This window comes from Mustelus asterias, chromosome 8, assembly GCF_964213995.1.
Source record: "Mustelus asterias chromosome 8, sMusAst1.hap1.1, whole genome shotgun sequence".
Taxonomy (NCBI): Eukaryota; Metazoa; Chordata; class Chondrichthyes; order Carcharhiniformes; family Triakidae; genus Mustelus; species Mustelus asterias.
Genome location: NC_135808.1, coordinates 77,695,242 through 77,716,016, shown reverse-complemented (window position 1 = coordinate 77,716,016; position 20,775 = coordinate 77,695,242). Strand labels below are relative to the sequence as shown.

The 20,775-nt window shown below is 45.0% G+C and overlaps 1 protein-coding gene across 1 annotated transcript in view; it reads right to left on the bottom strand.

The window, feature by feature from the left end:
• Positions 1-2,095: 2,095 nt before the first annotated feature.
• LOC144497753 (podocin-like) overlaps positions 2,096-20,775 on the bottom strand; it is a 31,727-nt gene continuing 13,047 nt past the window's right edge. The window contains exons 6-8 of the mRNA XM_078219192.1: positions 15,258-15,313; positions 12,600-12,678; positions 2,096-2,377 (exon numbers count right to left, since the gene is read on the bottom strand). Coding sequence (XP_078075318.1) covers positions 2,096-2,377; positions 12,600-12,678; positions 15,258-15,313 — 417 coding nt within the window. The remainder of the gene's footprint in view (positions 2,378-12,599; positions 12,679-15,257; positions 15,314-20,775) is intronic.

Genomic DNA, 20,775 nt, shown 5'->3' with positions numbered 1-20,775 from the left:
AAGTAAAGGGTAACTGATCATCTTGAGAAATTTCAGTGAATTGGGGAGAGTGGCATGAATTCATGAAGGGTAGATCATGCCTGACAGAACTCATAGAATTCTTTGAAAAGGTGACAAAGACAGTGGACAGAGGCAAGTCGATGGATATCGTTTATATGGACTTCCAGAAAGTTTTTGATAAAATCCCACACGAGAGATTATTAGCTAAGGTGGAAGCCCATGGAATTGAGGGAAGATTGCTGACATGGATAGGAAATTGTTTGAGCAACAAGAAACAGAGTGTTGCAGTAATGGGTAAGTGCTCAAAATTGGGAGAATGAGACTAGTGGTGGCCCGCAGGGATCGGTTTTGGTGTCTCAGTTATTCACAACATTCATTAACTACTTGAATAATGACAAAAAAAGTTAAATATCCCAATTTGCAGAATACCCAAAATTGGGCAGCATTGTAGATGGTGTTGAGGACAGCATAAAACTACAACAGGACATTGTTAGATTGGGTTTGTGGGCCAAGCTGTGACAAATGGATTTTAATATAAACAAGTGTGAGGTTATCCATTTTGGATCAAAAAAGGATCAATCAGGGTTTTTTTTAGAAGGCACAAAGTTAAATTCAGTGGATGTCTGACAAGATTTGGGGGTTCAGGTGCATAGCTCCTTAAAAAGCCACAAAGTGCAGAAAATAGCTAAGAAGGCCAACGGAATGCTGGCCTTTATATCTGAAGTGCTGGAGTATGGGGGATGCACATCTTATGCTGCAGTTGTACAAAACCCCACTTAGAGTACTGTGAGCAGGTATGGGCACCACACCTTAGGAAGGATGTTTTGGCCCTGGAGGGAGTTCAACGCGAGTTTACAAGAATGATACCTGGACTTCAGGGGTTAAGTTACAAGGAGAGATTAGACAAATTAGGCCTTTATTCTCTCAAATTCAGAAGGTTGATGGTTGATCTAATGGAAGTCTACAAAATATTTACAGGGAAGGACAAGGTATGTAGGATAAATTGTTTCCACTAGTTGAAGGCTCGAGAACCAGAGTCATAATCTAAAAAATAGAGCCATGTCATTCAGGAGAGAAGTTAGAAAACACTTCTACTCACAGAGATGGTGGCTGTCTCGAACTCTCTTCTTCAAATGGCAGTGGATGCTGGTTCAATTGTCAGGTTTAAGTATGAAATAGACAATTTTTATTGAGCAGGAGTATCAAGGGATATGGGCCGAGGGCAGGTACATGGAGTTAGGCCACAGATCAGTCATGATCTTATTGAATGGTGGAGCGGGCTCGAGGGGCTGAATGGCCTACTCCTGTTCCTATGTTCATAAGGTTAGCTCAGTTGGCTAGATGGTTAATGTGTAGTTTAGAATAATTCCAGAAGAGTGGGTTTGAGTCCCATTCCAGCTGAGGTCGACTTGAGATTGCCTCCTCGTTCTGCCCCTGGAAAGCAGTAGTGCAAACCACCACTGGCAAAAACTGGCAGAGAAACAGCTCAGCATCAGCAGCCAATGAGCCAAGAACGGGCAAAACACGCATGAATGAACAAGCAGTGAAGAATAATATAGGAAAATGCATGAGATCTGGATGTGTAATAGTCATATAACTACCCAGGATCTTGTGACCGCTTGCAGATAACAGTTTGTAGCAGAACTTGAATTTTCTTTTAGTCATTGTCAACTTTGGAACACAGTTCTTAAAATAATGCAGGAAGACTCTTACCACAGTCTTCCTGTAGGCATTTATATATTGGAGCAGACATAGCACTTATGATGGTAACAAGGACAACTTGCACCTCGACAAATGTACAAGGTATTCCATTTGATAATGGTCTGTGGCAAGGAATCGGTATCTTAATTTTTCACTCTTTTTGATAGTGAATAGGTTGCTCTCTATTGCCTGACTTCAATAAGTACTAACACTTTTTTAAAACTGCCATAAACATTGAATACTTTATGCAATAGAATGTTGCCATTACTCATAATTCATCTGCAGATTACTTTTCCACAATATTAGTGGCTGGCTGTGCACTTCCATATTTACATATCTGGCATAAAGAAACAGCATATAACTCTTGGCAACTCGGATTGAGCCATTCCCGTCACTATAACATTGGAGAGTCAGTCTTGGTTTCCCCCAGCTGAGGCTCTGCTCTGTCTCGTACTGCAGCTGCAACAGTGGACACTAAAGATTTCTGGGTTACAGTTGACATGGCATTCAGGAGTTCAGAAGGTACAGGTAAGATGACAGTGGGAGTTTTCTCCACAGAGAGTGCATGTAGTGTGTGAAGGTAACGCAGCTGGACAGCAGCAGGAGATCCAGACAGAGCATCTGCTGCGGTTTTCAGGGCTTCTGAAGCTTCCTTCTCAGCTTCCGCTGCAATCACCTGCAATTTATTTACAAGGATTTGAGAATTAGGCATGTGACAAATCATTCTGTTTGAAGAAACTCGTGCTTTCATTGTTCTTAGGATGAAGAATAATTCATGAAATAAGTCCATTTCTCAGGTTAAAAAACCCAATTCACCTCTGATTCATACAACTAATAAAAGGTGAGTTTTCCTTCGATATCCCAGACATTACATCTTTGTTGCTTCTCCCTTCATTATTTCTAGAGAGACAAACGGATGCCATGGTGGCACAATGGTTAGCACTGCTGCGTCACAGCACCAGGGACCCGGGTTTGATTCCTGGATTGGGTCACTGTCCGTGTGGAGTTTGCACGTTCTCCCTGTATCTGTGTGGGTTTCCGCCGGGTGCTCCAGTTTCCTCCCACACACCAGAGATGTGCGGGTTAGGTGCATTGGCCATGCTAAATTGTCCTTTAGTGTCAGGGGGACTAGCTAGGATAAATACATGGGATTATGGGGATAGGGCCTGGGTGGGATTGTGGTTGGTTCAGACTCGATAAGCCGAATGGCCTCCTTCTGCATTGTAGGATTCTAAAAAGATCTACATAATTATTTTTCCTTGTAAAATACCTACAAGGGGCCCTAAAGAAAAATGTCTGAAATCCTTTGTGTTACAAAGAGGAATGGATACTTGCTGGCATTTCTTGGTTGTCCCATTGCTATGTTTTATGTATCTTAAGGTGACTTATGAACAGAGACCTTTGTATAACCTGACAATGTGTAAAAGGAGTGCTGCTCACATTCCACTATTCCCATTTATATCACTGCAATGGAACTTCTTCATGTCACATGCTGAGCTAAATCAACAAGCTGTGAATCATAGAAATCATAGAAACCCTACAGTACAGAAAGAGGCCATTCGGCCCATCAAGTCTGCACCGACCACAATCCCACCCAGGCCCCACCCCCATATCCCTACACATTTTACCCACTAATCCCTCTAATCTACGCATCCCAGGACACTAAGGGGCAATTTTTTTTAGCATGGCCAATCAACCTAACCCGCACATCTTTGGACTGTGGTTAGGTTAAACCAAGTGCCAGGCCATGTCCACATGCTGGTGGATCCTTACATTGCATGCTTGGGGTTAAACGTCCCCTGAGCTCCTCTGCAGGTTTAGCTTGGGCCATGAGTGACCCAGTTTCCATGTATCCGTATGAGGAGACACACTGAGAACTTGCCAATAGAAAGGCTGTGTACAGGGACACAATTGGTCTCTTTTTTACATTGCAATTGAAAATGGGAAGCAAAGAAGAACACAAAAGTGGAAAGCATGATAACTTTCTTCACCCACATACTAAATGCATCACATTGATCTGTTGGATACGCAAACTCCCAGTTATGGGTGAATAGCTTTACTGCCTTGTAGATGCCTCAGGAGAATTGAAGACTAAAAGAGTAAACCCTGACAAAATCTAAATATGTAATTTTTTTGGCAACTCCTGCTACCAAACGGCTGCCAAACATAATGCTTTGCATTCGTTTGTATTCGACCGTGGAAGGCAAGAGGGGGACTCTGACTTTTGGGCAGTCCAAAGTCTCCATAATGATTTCCCAGGCTTGTGCCTTGGAGATGACATTCTAGATTCAGTGCAGTGTTAGCACAGCACGGGAGATAGCAGTTCCAAGTGATCAACCCAACTCAATTGGTATAGAGAATGGGCATCAGGTTTAATGGAATTGTTTCTGACGGTCGGAAGGACCATCTAGAGACACAAAAAGACCTACACACTCTGGTCAGCAAATGCCCATCTCAGGTTGGGCAGCCTCAATGAGTAAGTTGCTGGAACACTCCAGAGTTCATATTCTTCAACGAGTGCTTGGAGCTGAGTGAATGGAACCTATCACATCAGGCAAAAAAATGAAATAAATTAAAAGAAAGAAGATGCCAACTCTTTGATGGGCAAACTGGAAGTCAGGATCATGCGCACGGCACTGACAAGTGACTTGTAGCTGATTAAAAAGCTGTACAAGACAGCTGTTATCCACATGGAATTTGATAGGGTGAACATTGACAAGCTTCCCTATAAAAGGAAGTGAAAGCAGATCACTGAAAGAAAAACATTACAGTTTCATCCGGCTGGGGAAAAACACAGAGGAAATATGTGAACATGGTTTTGGCTTTACTGTGATAAACTCACAGCTCTCAATGATAGAACCCCCTACAGATGGCTGTTAGAGACCACTACTTTTTCTTAAAGTGGACAAAGTTTAAAATCCCAGTTACCTATTCGAAAAAGAACATCACAAAATTCCATACATTTACGCAAAGAAAACAAACTTTACAAAGTCAGTCAAGTAAAACAATTTACAGTATCTATTTTATACTCTAATGGTAGGTAAATACAAAGTTACAAGCAAACTGTGGTCGAACACATCACACTGCACATTAAATTGCAAGTGCAGCCAAAACAGAGGTCCCACAGATTTCTCAGTAACCCACCCAGTTGTCAGTGATCACTGAGTCGCAATATCCCGTTTAAATCCTGTCTGCCTCATGGGAAACTTTCACTCTTCACTTTGAAATTTCAAGCCTCTGAATTCCCTCAAAAATTGCTCTGGCTCAGACTGTCTCAATGGCTGCTCACCTGATGGTTCAATCTCTTTTCCTGAGACTACATTCCATGTGAATCACAAAGCTGCACCCCCACCTCTACACACTGATACCCTTTCAACTCTCTCACGGACTGCTAGCTTCACTAAGCTGGGCTTCCCTTTGAGTTTCCCTGAACTCCAGTCTCCCGGTCGTTCTGAGCTATTAATGGCTCCCAGAGCATTTCTAAGCTCTAACTGTCTCCAGCTACGTCCAGACTCTTGCTAGAAACAGTCAAAGATGCCAAGCTGCACGATGTCTTCAGCAAGCCAGCAGATGGAGTGCAACATAGATACACGTGGTTGTGGCCAGGCGGGTCTGTCCGCTCCAGGATCGACTTCAGGTTTGTATCCCACGCGCTCACGGTCAGGTCCACCGATGTCAAGCCAGTGTTCTTTTCTGACCACTGCCTCCTGCTGGCCGACTGTCAGCAAGAGGAAAACCAGAAAGTGGGCAGGGGGTCCTGGAAGCTAAATGTAGAACTGTTGACCATAGAGAACTTCGAGGAACTCAAAAGGGTTTACCACGGTTGGAGAACCGTGAAACCCTTCTTTGAGTCTCCATCGCTCTGGTGGGAAACCATCAAGGGCAACATCAAGAGGTTCTTCATCCGCAAAGGGGTTCAGAAGGCCAGGGAGAGACGGGAGGGGAAATGTCCCGACTCCAGAAAAGCTTGCAGAATCTACTCCAACTGCAGTCGATGGGGGTTGATGTTAAAGAGGATCTCCGGGAGGTGAAGAGCCAGCAAGCCTCACTCTTTGCCTCGGAGGCCTCCAAGGTCATCTTCCAGTCCAGGGTCCGCTCCGTGGAGCAGGACGAAACGTGCTCGCGTTTCTTCTTCCAGAAGGTGCACAGAGAAACCCTTGTGATCAGCAGCCTGACGGAAGAAGATGGCTCTGTGAGGTCATCGCAGTCTGACATTCTGAGGATCTGCAAATCCTTCTATGCCGGACTGTATGACCTGAAGCCAACAGACAGCACGGCCTCCCAGTCTTTCCTGTCGTCTATCACGCAGGTCTTAGACGACGGCGAGCGGGAGAGCCTGGACAGACCGGTATCTCTGGATGAGCTGTCAAAGGCCATCGAGTCCTTTCAGAAGGGTAAAACTCCCGGAAGCGACGGCTTACCGGCTGAGTTTTACTCGGCGTTGTGGGACTTGACAGGCCCGCACCTCCTGGAAGTATACGAGAGTATGCTTCTGGAAGGCAGCATGTCAGAGTCCATGAGGAAAGGCATCATTACCCTCATCTACAAGCAGAAGGGGGAAAGGGAAGAAATTAGAAATTGGTGACCTATTTCACTATTGAACGTGGACTATAAAATTCTGGCCAAGGTCATCGCCAACCGGGTCAAGTCTGCTCTGGGGTCAGTGATCCATCCTGATCAAACCTGCGCTATACCCGGCAGGAAGATCTCTGATAGCCTCGCGCTACTCAGGGATACGATCGCCTACATGCAGGACAGGCAGGTGGACACCTGCCTCATCAGCCTAGACCAGGAGAAGGCGTTTGACAGAATATCGCACAGCTACATGATGGATGTACTCTCCAAAATGGGCTTTGGGGAGGGAATCCACAATTGGATCCAACTGCTCTACACAGACATCAGTAGCGCAGTTTCAATCAAAGGGTGGGAATCAGATATGTTTCAGATCAGGTCTGGAGTCAGGCAGGGCTGCCCTCTCTCCTCCGTCCTTTTTGTGTGTTGCATTGAACTCTTTGCCGAGCCCTCAGAAGGGACCCAGGCATCAAAGGGGTTACAATCCCAGGCAGCGGAGGCACGCAGGTCAAAGCCTGCCTGTACATGGATGACGTGGCTGTCTTCTGCTCGGACCCCTCGTCTGTTTGCAGGCTCCTCCAAGTCTGTGAGCAGTTCGAGCTGGCCTTGGGAGCCAAAGTCAACCGGGGCAAGAGCGAGGCCATGTTCTTTGGGAACTGGGCTGACAGATCCTTTGTCCCCTTCCCTGTCAGGGCAGACTACCTTAAGGTGTTGGGGATATGGTTTGGAGCAGTAGGGGCATGCGCCAAAAACTGGGAAGAGCGCATCGCCAAAGCGAGGCAAAAATTGGGCTTGTGGGACCAACGCTCCCTCTCTATCACCGGAAAAAACCTGGTCATCCGGTGCGAGGTTCTGTCCATGTTGTTGTACGTGGCGCAGGTGTGGCCTCTTCCCAAATCCTGCGCAGCAGCAGTGACCCAGGCCATCTTCAAATTTATCTGGAGATCAAAGATGGATCGTGTCCGGAGGGAAGCGATGCACAAATCTCTAGAGAATGGAGGGAAAAACGTTCCCAACGCCGCCCTCATCCTGATGGCCACCTTTGTGTGCGGCTGCATCAAGCTGTGTGTCGATCCTCGGTACACTAACAGCAAGTGCCACTATCTTTTGAGGTTCTACCTGTCCCAAGTGTTGCGGAGGATGGGTCTGGCCACATTGCCGCGGAATGCTCCAAGTAGTTGGACCGTACCACAGCATCTGTCCTTCGTGGAGAAATTTTTCCGGAAACACACCTTTGACCACATGGTGATCAAGCAGTGGTCAGCACATAATGTCCTTGAGGCCCTGAGAGAAGAGGAGATGGCGGATCCTGTCGGATGGTTCCCTGAGCAGACTGTCAGTGTCATCTGGCAGAATTCCTCATCACCAGAACTCACAAACAAGCACCAAGACCTGGATTGGCTGGTGGTGAAAAGGGCACTCGCCGTCAGATCCTTTATGCACGCCCGAGGTCTCAACCTCACCGCACGCTGCCCTCGAAGCGGCTGCGGGGGTGATGAGACGGTCGCACACCTCCTTGCGGAATGTGCCTTTGCAAAGAAGGTCTGGAGTGAGATGCAGTGGTATTTGTCGCGGTTCGTCCCGAGCAGCTCGGTGACGCAGGACTCTGTGCTCTACGGGCTGTTTCCGGGAACGCATACCGAGACAAATATCAACTGCTGCTGGAGGGTCATCAACTCGGTGAAGGACGCACTTTGGTCCGCCTGAAACTTGCCGATCTTCCAGTTGAAAGATTTGTCCTCGACCGAGTGTTGCAGACTGGCACATTCCAAGGTCCAGGACTACGTGCTAAGGGACGCGCTGAAGCTTGGGGCAGCCGCCGCAAAGGCACAATGGGGAAAGGCCACCGTGTAAAGCCTTTCAACCGAGGCAGACCGAGGGCCCGGTAACTGCAGAATACCCTCGGCCTGCATAACTGTGTGCTAAACTGAAAAATAACGGCACACAGTAAACTCTGATGTATGTATATAGTTTCAAGTACTGAAATGTAATGAATGTAATGTCGTGTAAATAAGCATCGTGTAGTACTGTAAAAATGACTGGTCTTTTTTGCACTGTTTGTAATTTTTGGATAAGTCATTTTGCAATGGTTTATTGAGAGTTTTTTTTAATGAATAAAGTATATTTTTGAAATTTAAAAAAAACTGTCTCCAGCACAGAACCGGCAGCCTTCTGCTGTCTTCTCAGCTCCCCAGGACTTCTTCTGAGCCCTAACTGCCTGGAGTCTTGTAACAGCTCCACGGGCTTCTCCGCGAGCTACAAACCAGCTACAAACCTAATTGCAACTATCTCCCTCTCACAGCAAACACAGATAAATTAAGCCCCTGCCATTTCCATGACAACATAGCCTTTCAGAGTTCACTAAATGATTTTAAAATAAGTTAACTTTAACTTTCAAAGCAAAACAGCTCTCTGGACTGCAGTTCTTTTGCAAACAGAGTAAGCATCAGGTCTCCAGCTAAGTAAGCCTACCTGATTTTTAATGGCTCTCTTTGCTTTTCTGTCGGTTAACCCGTTAATTCAATGTGACTCAAATGTTTACTTGTAATAGATTTCAAGCTGCTTTAGTTGCATTTATCCCATTTTCTACAGTTAAACTTTAATCTTCTCAGAACGAAATATTACCGCTCAAATATTAACATGAATCATTAACGAGATCATTGTAACAATGTGTTCTCTCCATCTGATTCTCAACTCAAAAGGGCCAGTCCCCCTCATGTGAAGCTATGCTGCAATGCTGTTCTCCGCTGCAAAAGGAAAAGACCTGATCTAAGAGGAGTTTGACACTGTTTTCAGCTGAACATGGCTGGGAAGCACAGATGTCGTTAGCTTAGCAGTGAGTGCATGCTGATGGAATTAGTATGCTCCAGGGCCCCTCAGTTGGTGACCTTGTCCTGCCAAGAGATGCCAAGGATACATCTGCAGCAGTGAAATTGGAAACTGTCCATCCTTTTCTCCCACCTGGCAGATCTTGTCCAGGTCGCATCACAGTAGAGGAGTGTGCTGAGGATGCAAGTTAAGTAAGCTCACAGTTTAGTGTTCTCAATCAGGTTGCTGTTGTTGTTCTATATTCTCTTACTCAGCTGCTGCTCTTGTGATGCATGCTGACGGCTGCTGCTCTTGTGATGCATGCTGACGGCTGCTGCTCTTGTGATGCATGCTGACGGCTGCTGCTCTTGTGATGCATGCTGACGGCTGCTGCTCTTGTGTTGCATGTGTTGATTTCAGCACCGAGGGACAGATTGAGGGCAATTGTGGAGCTTAGGTATGTGAAGCTATCAACAATCTCCAATGTTACATTGTCAATGCTGATAGATGGCAATAGGGTAACATCCATGACATTTGTTTCACTGATGCTGCTGGTCAGACCAAACTCTTTACAGGCGTAAGAGAATATGTCCATTTGTAGAAGATTGCAGATGACATTGAGGGCAGCAATGAACTTCAGTTTAGCGACTGGGGGAAGGAATGCAAGTAGGAGATGTGCAACTTGTTCTGAGTCTAACAGTGAGGCAAGAGGAAAAACATGCCAAGTTAAGTATTGTTATCTTCCAGGGAGCAAAACAAGAAACTTTTTTTTTTCCCCAGGAGTAATGACCATGGTAGGATCTACAAAATGATGAAAGTTACTGATGTAGAAATAGCAACTGCATCTGACTGGGAAATTTCAAAGCATTAAAAAAGTGACAAGAGAGAGAAATCTGACAGAAAGTCGCAGGCTTGAAATGTTAACTCTTTCCCTCTGCAGTTACTGACATAACCCGCTGAATATTTCTATTTCTATTTAAGGTTAAGAGAAAACTATGAATGCTTTTGGAGTAAGTTATGAAAATCTATTTCCAATGGATGAAGCTGAATAAACTAGAGGACAAAGATTGAAGATGATTGACAAAACAACAAGAGGAGACTTTTTTTTTTACTCAGCAAATTTTTGTGATCTGGAATGCAATGCCTGAAATAGTGACAAACACAGATTCAAAAATAACATTTAAAAGGGTGTTGAATAAATACTTGAAGGGAAAGTGTTTTCTGGGCTACAGGGAAAGGACAGGAGTGTGGGGAATGTGGGAAATTTTGTGTTGTATCATTCTCTTGATTCTACGAATGAACAGCTCAAATGTTGAATGTTTAACACAAGAAGCTGGAATCCATTATTAAAAAGGAGATAGCAGGGCATCTGGATAGAAATGGTTCGATCAATCAGACGCAGCATGGATTCATGAGGGGAAAGTCGTGCTTGACGAACATGTTGGATTTTTATGAAGATGTGACTAGGGCGGTTGATGGAGGAGAACCGGTGGATGCGGTGTTTTTGGAATTCCAAAAGGCGTTTGATAAGGTGCCCCATAAAAGGCTACTGAAGAAGATTAGGGCACACGGAGTTGGGGGTAGTGTGTTAAAGTGGATTGGGGACTGGCTATCCGACAGGAAGCAAAGAGTCGGAATAAATGGGTGTTTTTCCGGTTGGAGGAAGGTAACTAGTGGCGTGCCGCAGGGATCGGTACTCGGGCCGCAACTATTTACCATTTATATAGATGATCTGGAGGAGGGGACGGAGTGTAGGGTAACGAAGTTTGCAGACGACACAAAGATAAGTGGAAAAGTGAATCGTGTGGAGGACGGAGAAGATCTGCAGAGAGATTTGGACAGGCTGAGTGAGTGGGCGAGGATATGGCAAATGGAGTATAACGTTGAGAAATGCGAGGTTATACACTTTGGAGGAAATAATAACAAATGGGATTACTATCTCAATGGAAACAAATTAAAACATGCTACCGTGCAAAGGGACCTGGGGGTCCTTGTGCATGAGACGCAAAAGCCCAGTCTGCAGGTACAACAGGTGATCAAGAAGGCAAATGGGATGTTGGCCTATATTGCGAAGGGGATAGAATATAAAAGCAGGGATGTCTTGATGCACCTGTACAGGGCATTGGTGAGGCCGCAGCTGGAATACTGTGTGCAGTATTGGTCCCCTTATATGAGGAAGGATATATTGGCATTGGAGGGAGTGCAGAGAAGGTTCACCAGGTTGATACCGGAGATGAGGGGTTTGGATTATGAGGAGAGGCTGAGGAGATTGGGTTTGTACTCGTTGGAGTTTAGAAGGATGAGGGGGGATCTTATGGAGACTTATAAGATAATGCGGGGGCTGGATAGGGTGGAGGCGGAGAGATTCTTTCCACTTAGTAAGGAAGTTAAAACTAGAGGACACAGCCTCAAAATAAAGGGGGGTCGGTTTAAGACAGAGTTGAGGAGGAACTTCTTCTCCCAGAGGGTGGTGAATCTCTGGAATTCTCTGCCCACTGAGGTGGTGGAGGCTACCTCGCTGAATATGTTTAAAGCGCGGATGGATGGATTCCTGATCGGTAAGGGAATTAAGGGTTATGGGGATCAGGCGGGTAAGTGGTACTGATCCACGTCAGATCAGCCATGATCTTATTGAATGGCGGGGCAGGCTCGAGGGGCTAGATGGCCTACTCCTGCTCCTATTTCTTATGTTCTTATTTCAAATGATGTGACAAATTGATAGACTGGGTATCCCTGCCAGTTGAGTAAAACCATGCCTTGGGTTTAATCCAGCCTGGCTCGCTTATCTTTTCATCTTTCCAAATTATGTTACAGAAATGTCATAGTATCAGTCTTTGGATGTCTATCCTCTATCTCTCACTACCACGATGGCACAGTAGTTAGCACTGCTGCCTCACAGCGCCAGGGACCCAGGTTCAATTCCCGACTTGGGTCACTGTCTGTGTGGAGTCTGCATGTTCTCCCCGTGTCTGCGTGGGTTTCCTCCGGGTGCTCCAGTTTCCACCCGGAGTCCAAAAGATGTGCTGGTTAGGTGCTTGGCCATGCTAAATTCTCCCTCAGTGTTCCCATCAGTCACCAGAGTGCGGTGACTAATGGATTTTCACAGTAACTTCATGGCAGTGTTAATGTAAGACTACATGTGACAAAAATAAATAAACTTTAAACCACCAGCGCCCACCCCCAAAACCCTCTTTTGATCCAAAGATGTGCGGGTTAGGTTGGTTGGCCATGCTAAAAGTTGCCCTTAGTGTCCTGAGATGCGTAGGTTAGAGGGATTGGTGGGTAAATGTGTAGGGATATGGGGGTAGGGCCTGGGTGGGATTGTTGTCGGTGCAGACTCGATGGGCCGAATGGCCTCTTTCTGCACTGTAGGGTTTCTATGATTCTATGATTCTATGATCTGGTGAAGCAATGACTCTTAGTTTGTAATGGTTTCTCTTTCTTTATGCATTAAAGACAACTGATGAATTGACTTTGATACTTTATAATCTCTTGTGGATAATCCAGCATTTTCTTACCTTGGCTTTGGCTTGTCTGTGAGCTTCTGCTTCCACCGCTAATGAATACTGAAGTTCTGCTGGCAGGCGCACATCTTTACTGTGACCAGAAGTAGATAACCGTTAATGGGATGTTATCCTTCACTACATCAAGGCCTGCAATTTCACTCCACTGTCAAACTCAATTGTAACATTTAGCACAGTGTTAAAGAAAGAGTACCAGTAATTACAATCAAACAATAAAACTCCACTCACTTCAGGTGGAGTGTTACCAAAGTTTGAATATTAAGCCGATGGCATTTACCCTGGTCCTTCTCCTGCCATAATAGAATAAATGTCTTTCACATTGTATCACCTAGGAACTTGACTGATTGACAGTTACCCAACTCAATCAAGTGAGCTCAACTGGCCGTGCCTTTCAGGGTCAGACATTATATTGAACTTCTCACAACAGAAGTAAATTTTGCAGGTACATACAAGTTACCACATATTGCTGATTACAAATTATAGCTCCGGGATTCTCCAATTCAAACTGACCTCTGCCTTAGTAACCTAAGCTGGTTTACAATGGATTGGGACGGTTTTATTTCTTGGAAGCTGTGAGATCCAGGCATTTAACCACGAGTCCAAAGCAAAAATCAGATACAGCTCAGATACAGGCTGCCCTTGTGGAGATCCTAATGGTTGACTTCGGCATGACATGTAGGCGCTTCAGGTCAAGTGACTTTCATGTGTCCCAGTCGACTATGGTTAATATGGATTATCAACTTAAACAAAAATGCTGGAATTTAAACAAATGTATGATTTAATTTTTAGAACAAATAATTGAAAATATTATAGGACTACAGGCCAGTCAATCTAACCTCAGTAGTGAGGAAACTATTGGAAGCAATTCTGAGAAACAGATTTAAACTGTACATGGACAAGCACGGATTAATCAAGAATAGTCAGCATGGTTTTGTTCAGGGGAGGTTATGTCTGACCAACTTGATTGAATTTTTCAGAGGTGACCTGGTGTGTAGATGAGGACAATGCATTTGATGTAGTCTATAGGCTACTTGGACTTCAGAGAGGCTTTTTGATAAAGACTGATAGTGAAGGTAAGACCCAAGGAAAGTTGGCAAATTGGATCCAGAATTGGCTGAGTGGCAGGAAGCAGAGGGTGATGGCAGAGGGGTATTTTTCTGACTGGAAGCCTGTATCCAGTGGGGTCCTGCAGGGATCAGTGTTTGGACCCTTGCTATTTGTATTTTATATAAATAATTTAGACTTGAATGTAGGAGGGTTGATCAGTAAGTTACCAAAATTGGTGGGGTGGTAAATAGCGAGGAGGATAGCCTTAGATTACAGGAGGATATAGACGGGCTGGTCCAGTGGACCAATCAGTGCAAATAAAATTCAGTCTGGATAAGTGTGAAGTGCTGCACTTGGGCAGGAGGAACAAAGCAGGTGAATACATGATGAACAGTGAGTGGGACCCTGGAAGCACTGAGGATCAGCGTGATCTTGCTGTGCATGTACACCGGTCCCTTAAGATATATGGTATGCTTGCTTTTATTAGCTGAGGCATAGAGTTTAAGAGCAGGGAGGTTATGCTGGAACTATATAAAAGATTGGTTAGGCCACAGCTAGAGTATTGCGTGCAGTTCGGGAATCCACATTATAGGAAGGGTGTGATAGCACTGGAAAGGGTGCAGAGGAGGTTTACCAGGATGGTGCCTGGGCTGGAGAGTTTTAGTTATGAAGAGAGATTGGATAGACTGGGGTTTTTTTTCTTGGAGCAAAGGAGGCTGAGGAGATACATGACTGAAATGTATAAAATTAGGACGAGCATAGATAGAGTGGAAAGGAAGAAACTTTTCCCTGTCGTGGAGGGAGCAATGACTAGGGTGCATAGATTTAAAGTAAGGGGCAGGAGGTTGAGAGGGATGTGAAAAAAAAACTTTTTCACCCAAAGGGTGGCGGGAGTGTGGTGAAAGGGTGGTGGAGGCAGAAATCCTCACAACATTTAAGATGTATTTAGATGTGCACTTGCGATGCCAAGGCATACAAGGCTATGGGCCAAGTGCTGTAAATGGACGAGAATAGTTCGGTGGCTTGTCTTTGACCAGCGTAGATACAATGGGCCAAAGGGCCTTTGTCTGTGCTATATACCCTCTATCCAGAGTATTCTTTCATAAACAAAAATTGATAGAAATTGAAATCCCAAGCCTCTAAGCAAAAAAATGGCAGGTGAATAAAAGCAGGCTTCCTTCCATAGTCTAGGGACATAAAATGCCATTCCCAGCCCATGAATTACTTTTTAAAGCTATAGTCATTCCCTAACCAAATTCAGTAGTCAATTTCCATCAGCAATTTTCTCCAAACAGCAGGCAGTGCACGCTAGCCAGAACAACTCCCTGCTTTTCTTTCAAAACTGCCGTGGAATTTCTTGTATCAACTGAACAGACAGACGGGGCTCATTTACACTTTTCTAAAAATGTATAATGGACAATGCATGGACTCCCTCAGATAATGTGACCATTGTGGCTTGAAAGCACAACCTTCCACCTTAGAGAGATACTACTGAGTGAAGGCTGGCACTAGCAATTCATTATTTTAGTTTATTAGGATAATTATATTAATTTATGATCAATTTCAGAATACGTTTCCATGGTGAATTTCCTCCTGTAAACATACATTTCAGCATGTTCCACTTTGATTCCCCAGTTGCATGTTGCTGCATCCAGAGCGACCTGCAAAACAAAATGGAGCCATGATTAGATTGGAACTTAGGATGTATAAAATGACCACTTCATCATATGTGCATGGGGCCAGCTGAATGACAAGATAAGTTTAAGTTAAGTTTATTTATTGGTGTCACAAGTAGGTTTACATTAACACTGCAATGAAGTTACTGTGGAAATCCCTTAGTCGCCACACTTTGGTGCCTGTTCAGGTACACTGAGGGAGAATTTAGCATGGCCAAGGCACCTAACCAGCACATCTTTCTGACTGTGGGAGGGAATCAGAACAGCCGGAGGAAACTCACACAGACATGGGGAGAACATGCAGACTCTGCACAGACAGTAACCCAAGCCTGGAATCAAACCTGGCTCCCTAGCGCTGTGAGGCAGCAGTGCTAACCACTGTGCCACCATGCCACCCGATGCACATAGAATCTATTTTTCTACCATTGATTGCCAAATTTAGAATTCTGGTAGGGAGTACATTTAGGGGACGATCTTATCAGTTGATCAACATGGCGAGCTGGTCACATCACACGAGAGATGACAAACTGGGTTCACATCTGGTTTCTTGCCTCTTGCGATATTATTGGCCCTGTTCTGCCAGTGTAATTAGCCTCATGCTCGAAAAGGGCACAAGGCTGATTTTAATATTCATTTTAATATTATTAGTGAGCCCGGGATGCAATAGTCCGGGTTCACAGTGTAAGGAAAAGATTGATGGATGTGCATTAATAGAGCTGCAGGGAAAGCTTCCTCTCATTGTTAAGGAGCATGGAGGAGTTTGGCTCCAATCTGGCACAGGGCTTTGCCTGCAGCCTGGAACCTGTCCTCTCCTGTGGAAGTGATGGCAATCTCCAGAAGAGTGTTTGCAGACCAGACAATGCAGTGCCTAATGGTCAGTGTCGCAGCTTCCACTGCAGGAGGAGCTGCTCAATGTCTTAATGCTGTAGAGGCAGCTCAGGCTGAGGTCAGGAAATCTCAACTTGCTGCAATGCAGTCCTCAGATTGCAACATTCAAAAGGATCTTCAGGATCTCGCAACACTCCAGCAACCAGTACTCCAGCTCATTATTCAGATTTGAGGCATCACCTTGAGGGGGGTGCAGTGGCTCCATGGAGGATCAATCTGCTGCCCTCTCTCAGGGTGACAACATTCATCTTACCACCACTGCCACTCTGCCATCGCCCCTGCTGCTGCTGTCAACCAGTCAGTCCAGATGGCTGCTGCTCATGTCGAGGTGGAGCAGTCTGTAATCTGACAATCTGGAATGAGACACAGAGCTGTGTCCTATGAGGCCAGCTGCAGTTCCCTCAGAGAAAGTTACAGCCACTGGGTAGTACAGCTTAAGGCCAGGCAAAGATACTCACAAGACAGTCACTATAGGGACACAAAAGGGTTAAGTTTTGAAGCGAATATTGGATGTTGAATAAAATCGGTATGGAATAGTTGTTGAGTTGTGGTTTTTATTTCAGCATTGTGGTTGAAACGATGCCAAGATAGTCCATTGTAGAAGGATTGTGGGATGTGGCACTATTGTGCAATATGGATTTGGGATTGTGTTTTTGAAAATACAATCCCAGTCAGCCTGGCCTAAGCGTGGTTGAAGCAGTTGTCTCGACTCTTTCTCCATCCTTAACTGAACTGCTGGTCAAGGGTTATATCCTCAAGATGGCTCGGTTGTGCAGGATACATCAGACCACCATGAATGTGGACACATGCTCCAGTGAGGACTGCAAGGATCCACGAAAGTGGTCCAGGCAGCAACCACACTCCAATAGTCTGCACGGTGATGTTTCACATTGTAGCATGGGTTTTATTGTATGTATTCTGGCCACATGTGGTTGGATTGCAGAGTGGAACCATGATCCAGGTGTACTGTAGACAGCTTTGTAACCATCCACTAATTTGACATAGTGGCTGAAAGGCTGAGTGAACAGTGGATTGGCACAACATGATGTGCTGAGTATGATTGCTCATCAACTGCATATTCATTTGTGTTTGAATAGATCTCAGCATTTAGATATTGCAGCTTAAGTGATGTGTGCGCAGTCACTGACACCCTGTATCAGGAGAAAGCTCGCTATCCTGACCAAGCTATGCACTTACTTCACAGGCTTCTGTCTGCTTAGAGAGAATGCAATGAATTCCATCTCCGAGCATAAAGGGCATCTGTCATTACTCCGATGCAAGAAAAATGGACAGTGAACTGAGAAGTTCATGTTGCCTGATTTAGCCCGAAAACATCCCAATGTGAAGAAATTCAGCTTCTCAGCCACTGAGTGCTACCCTCATCTTCCTCTGAGACTGCAAGTCTGGTTGCAAGATGGGCCAAAATTCTGAGAGTATCTATGCTGTGACCACACTCACAATGTTTCTGGCTTAGTTAGACATAACAGAAGTGTTTCCAGTGGACTGTAGTTGTATAGAACCTCCTGCTGAAAGATCTTCTCTCTTTCCTTTCCTCTCTCTGTGAGCAGCTTGCGATTTCATTTATCTACTCCATCTCTCATGCTGCAGCCCAGGGGAAGATGCACGGAGTTGTGCTACACGTGACTGGGAACAAGTGATCTGATCAGACACTTTGCAATCACAACCAAAGCCTTGTCCATGTGCAGCACAACTCCGCCCTGACATCATCTACTTCGACCATCCGATCAAAGCATCAAACACTTTCAGAAACTCAAACAGTCCGTGGAGATTAATCAACAAATGACCTGAAAGTTGTCGATGATCTAGCTCTTTTTAAACTGATGGGGGCTCCTTCCTACAGTGCAATACACATTCAGAGGTGCTTGTCTAAAAGAGGGTGTTACCTCGATTGACAAGGTTGAAAATGGTAGCACTGCTGTCAAATTGGTATTACACACTGACTTCACAATCTACCTGTTACATATACCTCCTGCTCATGTTCACATCACCTGAAAGTCCAAAAGACGTGCTGGTTAGGTGTATTGGCCATGCTAAATTCTCCTTCAGTGTAGCCGAACAGGCACCGGAATGTGGCGCCTAGGGGATTTTCACAGTAACTTCATTGCAGTGTTAATGTAAGCCTACTTGTGACACTAATAAATAAACTTTAAAAAAACCCTCAGTAAAATTGCATATAGCAGCCACCACACCAGAAGTGTGCGTGTGTAGCGCCAACATTTTGACTCCAAATTGGCACCCGTAATGCCAAAACTGTGGGTAATATAGAGTCGGGTTTTGTAGCCAATTTACTTACCCTGATGCGCTGAATATACGCAGTGTCAATTTCCACACGTGGTCTGAAACAGAGGTCAGGATTGTTTCCAGGTCTCACCCCTGGGAGGAACTAGTTACTCATCAGAAATTTCATGCGGGTACCCATGGAAATGGGTTCACTGTCTAATTAGGAGCTTTCAAAACTGGAAAACCTTCCAGCTTGAGAGGAGTAGCAGTCTGTAATGAATGGTAAGTAACAGAAAGGGCGCTTCAGCATGGAGCCATCCTCTCTCTAACTTTGTTTAGATCTCCAGATAATGGATACAGCAGCCATGTCACTACTGTAGGGGAGAGGTGGAGCCTGGTGCCCAGGCTTTAATGGCTTGAGATCGACTTTTTCCACAGTTATTCTACCAGCCTGGTCTTTCGCCTTCCCCCACAGGAGCAGTCAAACATGCTGTACAATATAGACTTTGTACAGCCTATCTATGTCTAAAAAGAGGAAGAATGCACCAAGAACATTATTGCATACTATTATGCAAAGGTTTCCTTCCCTATAGGGTATTAGTAAAGCAGGTGGGTTTTTACAGTTAGTTCTTTTGTGGTCAATGGTTCCAGAATTTTAAGCTATTTTTGAATTTAAATTCTCCAACTGCATGATGGGATTGAAACTCTTGTCATCCAGAACATTAATCCAGGCCTCTGGATTATAAATCTTGGCATTGGCTTCTGCACCCTGAAGTAGCAAAGGTGTAATGTTGTTTAATATTCTTTTGGCATTTATTCAATGGGTCCAAGGTACCTTTTATTTTTAATATGAATGCAAATAAGTGAGGCAGATTTATGTCATAGATCCTGATCCACAAGGAACTGGGTTGAGACCTAAGGATAAAGCCTTACAATAGTGCAGTAAAGGCTACTGTATTGCACAAGGGTAGATGGGAGTTCCATTTCATCAGCCTGGACAAAAGCTGCAAGGGGAATATCTAACCTGTTGCCAACCCAGTTAACAGGTAAGAATATTCTAAATTTGTGCTAACTGCATTCTACTTTCAGCAGCTAATGCTGGATTTTGCAGCTGCTCTCACCAAAAACGCACAACAGTAAGTCTATAATTTAGTTTCTATTGTATCATCATATGAAATTTACTCTTACCTTTTCCATGGAGAAAGTGAGCGCAGAAAGTGTGCAACACATTTGTGCCAACTCCGCGCGCACTGCACATGTGCTGAGTGCGCAGAAAGTTTGCGATCAAATGGAAACTAGTTCCAGATCAACCAGTCGACCGCGATCAATATTTTGGACACCACTGCTCTACAGAGTGGCCTGTGACTGCTCTGATACCGGAACAGGCAAGGAGGGCCTTTAAGCCTGTCAGGAGGGATCACCATCTCTGGGGCAGAATTTCCCCATCCTGTTCACTGTGGGAATCGTAGTGGGCAGGATAGGACCATGCAAAGGTCCGTTGACCTCGGATGGTACTTTCCAGTCTTGGAGTGAACGCAGCTGGAAAATCCCTCCCGCTGCTTTGGGAAACTGGAAAGTGTCTGCCCTTACATTGGTGTCAATCAGGTCATGCCAACCCTAGTCAGCGTGGACTCAGGTGGAAGCATTCTTGCCTCTGAATTTCAGGCTTCTGCGTTCAAGTTCCTCACTAGGGTTTGAGCTCAAAAAACAAGACTGACACTCCAGTGCATTGTTGAGGGATGGTTGTACTGTTGAAGGTGCAGTAATTTGGCTGAGTCATTAAATCTTTCCCCTGTTTGCGTGGATATAAAATATCCCATGATACTATTTCAAAGAAGAACATGGGAGTTTTCCCTAGTGTCCTTGTTAACATTTACTCTTCAATGAACATTACAAAAAATAAATGATCTGGCTATTATTTTGTGGGATCTTGCTGTGTGCAAATGGCTGCCGCTTTTCCTACATTACAACAGTGACTACACTGCAAAAGCACCTCAATGGTTGTAAAGTGCTTTGAGGCAGCATGATGGCACAGTGGTTAGCACAGCTGCCTCACAGCGCCAGGGACCCGGGTTCGATTCGGCCTCATGTGATTATCTGTGCGGAGTTTGAACATTCTCCCCATGTCTGTGTGGGTTTCCTCTGGGTGCTCCGGATTTCTCCCACAGTCTAAAGATGTGCAAGTTAGGTTGATTGGCCATGCTAAATTGCCCCTTAGTGTCAGTGGGATTAGGAGGATAAATATGTGGGGTTACAGAGATAGGGCCTGGGTGGGATTGTTGTCGGTGCAGGCTCGATGGGTCAAATGGCCTCCTTTT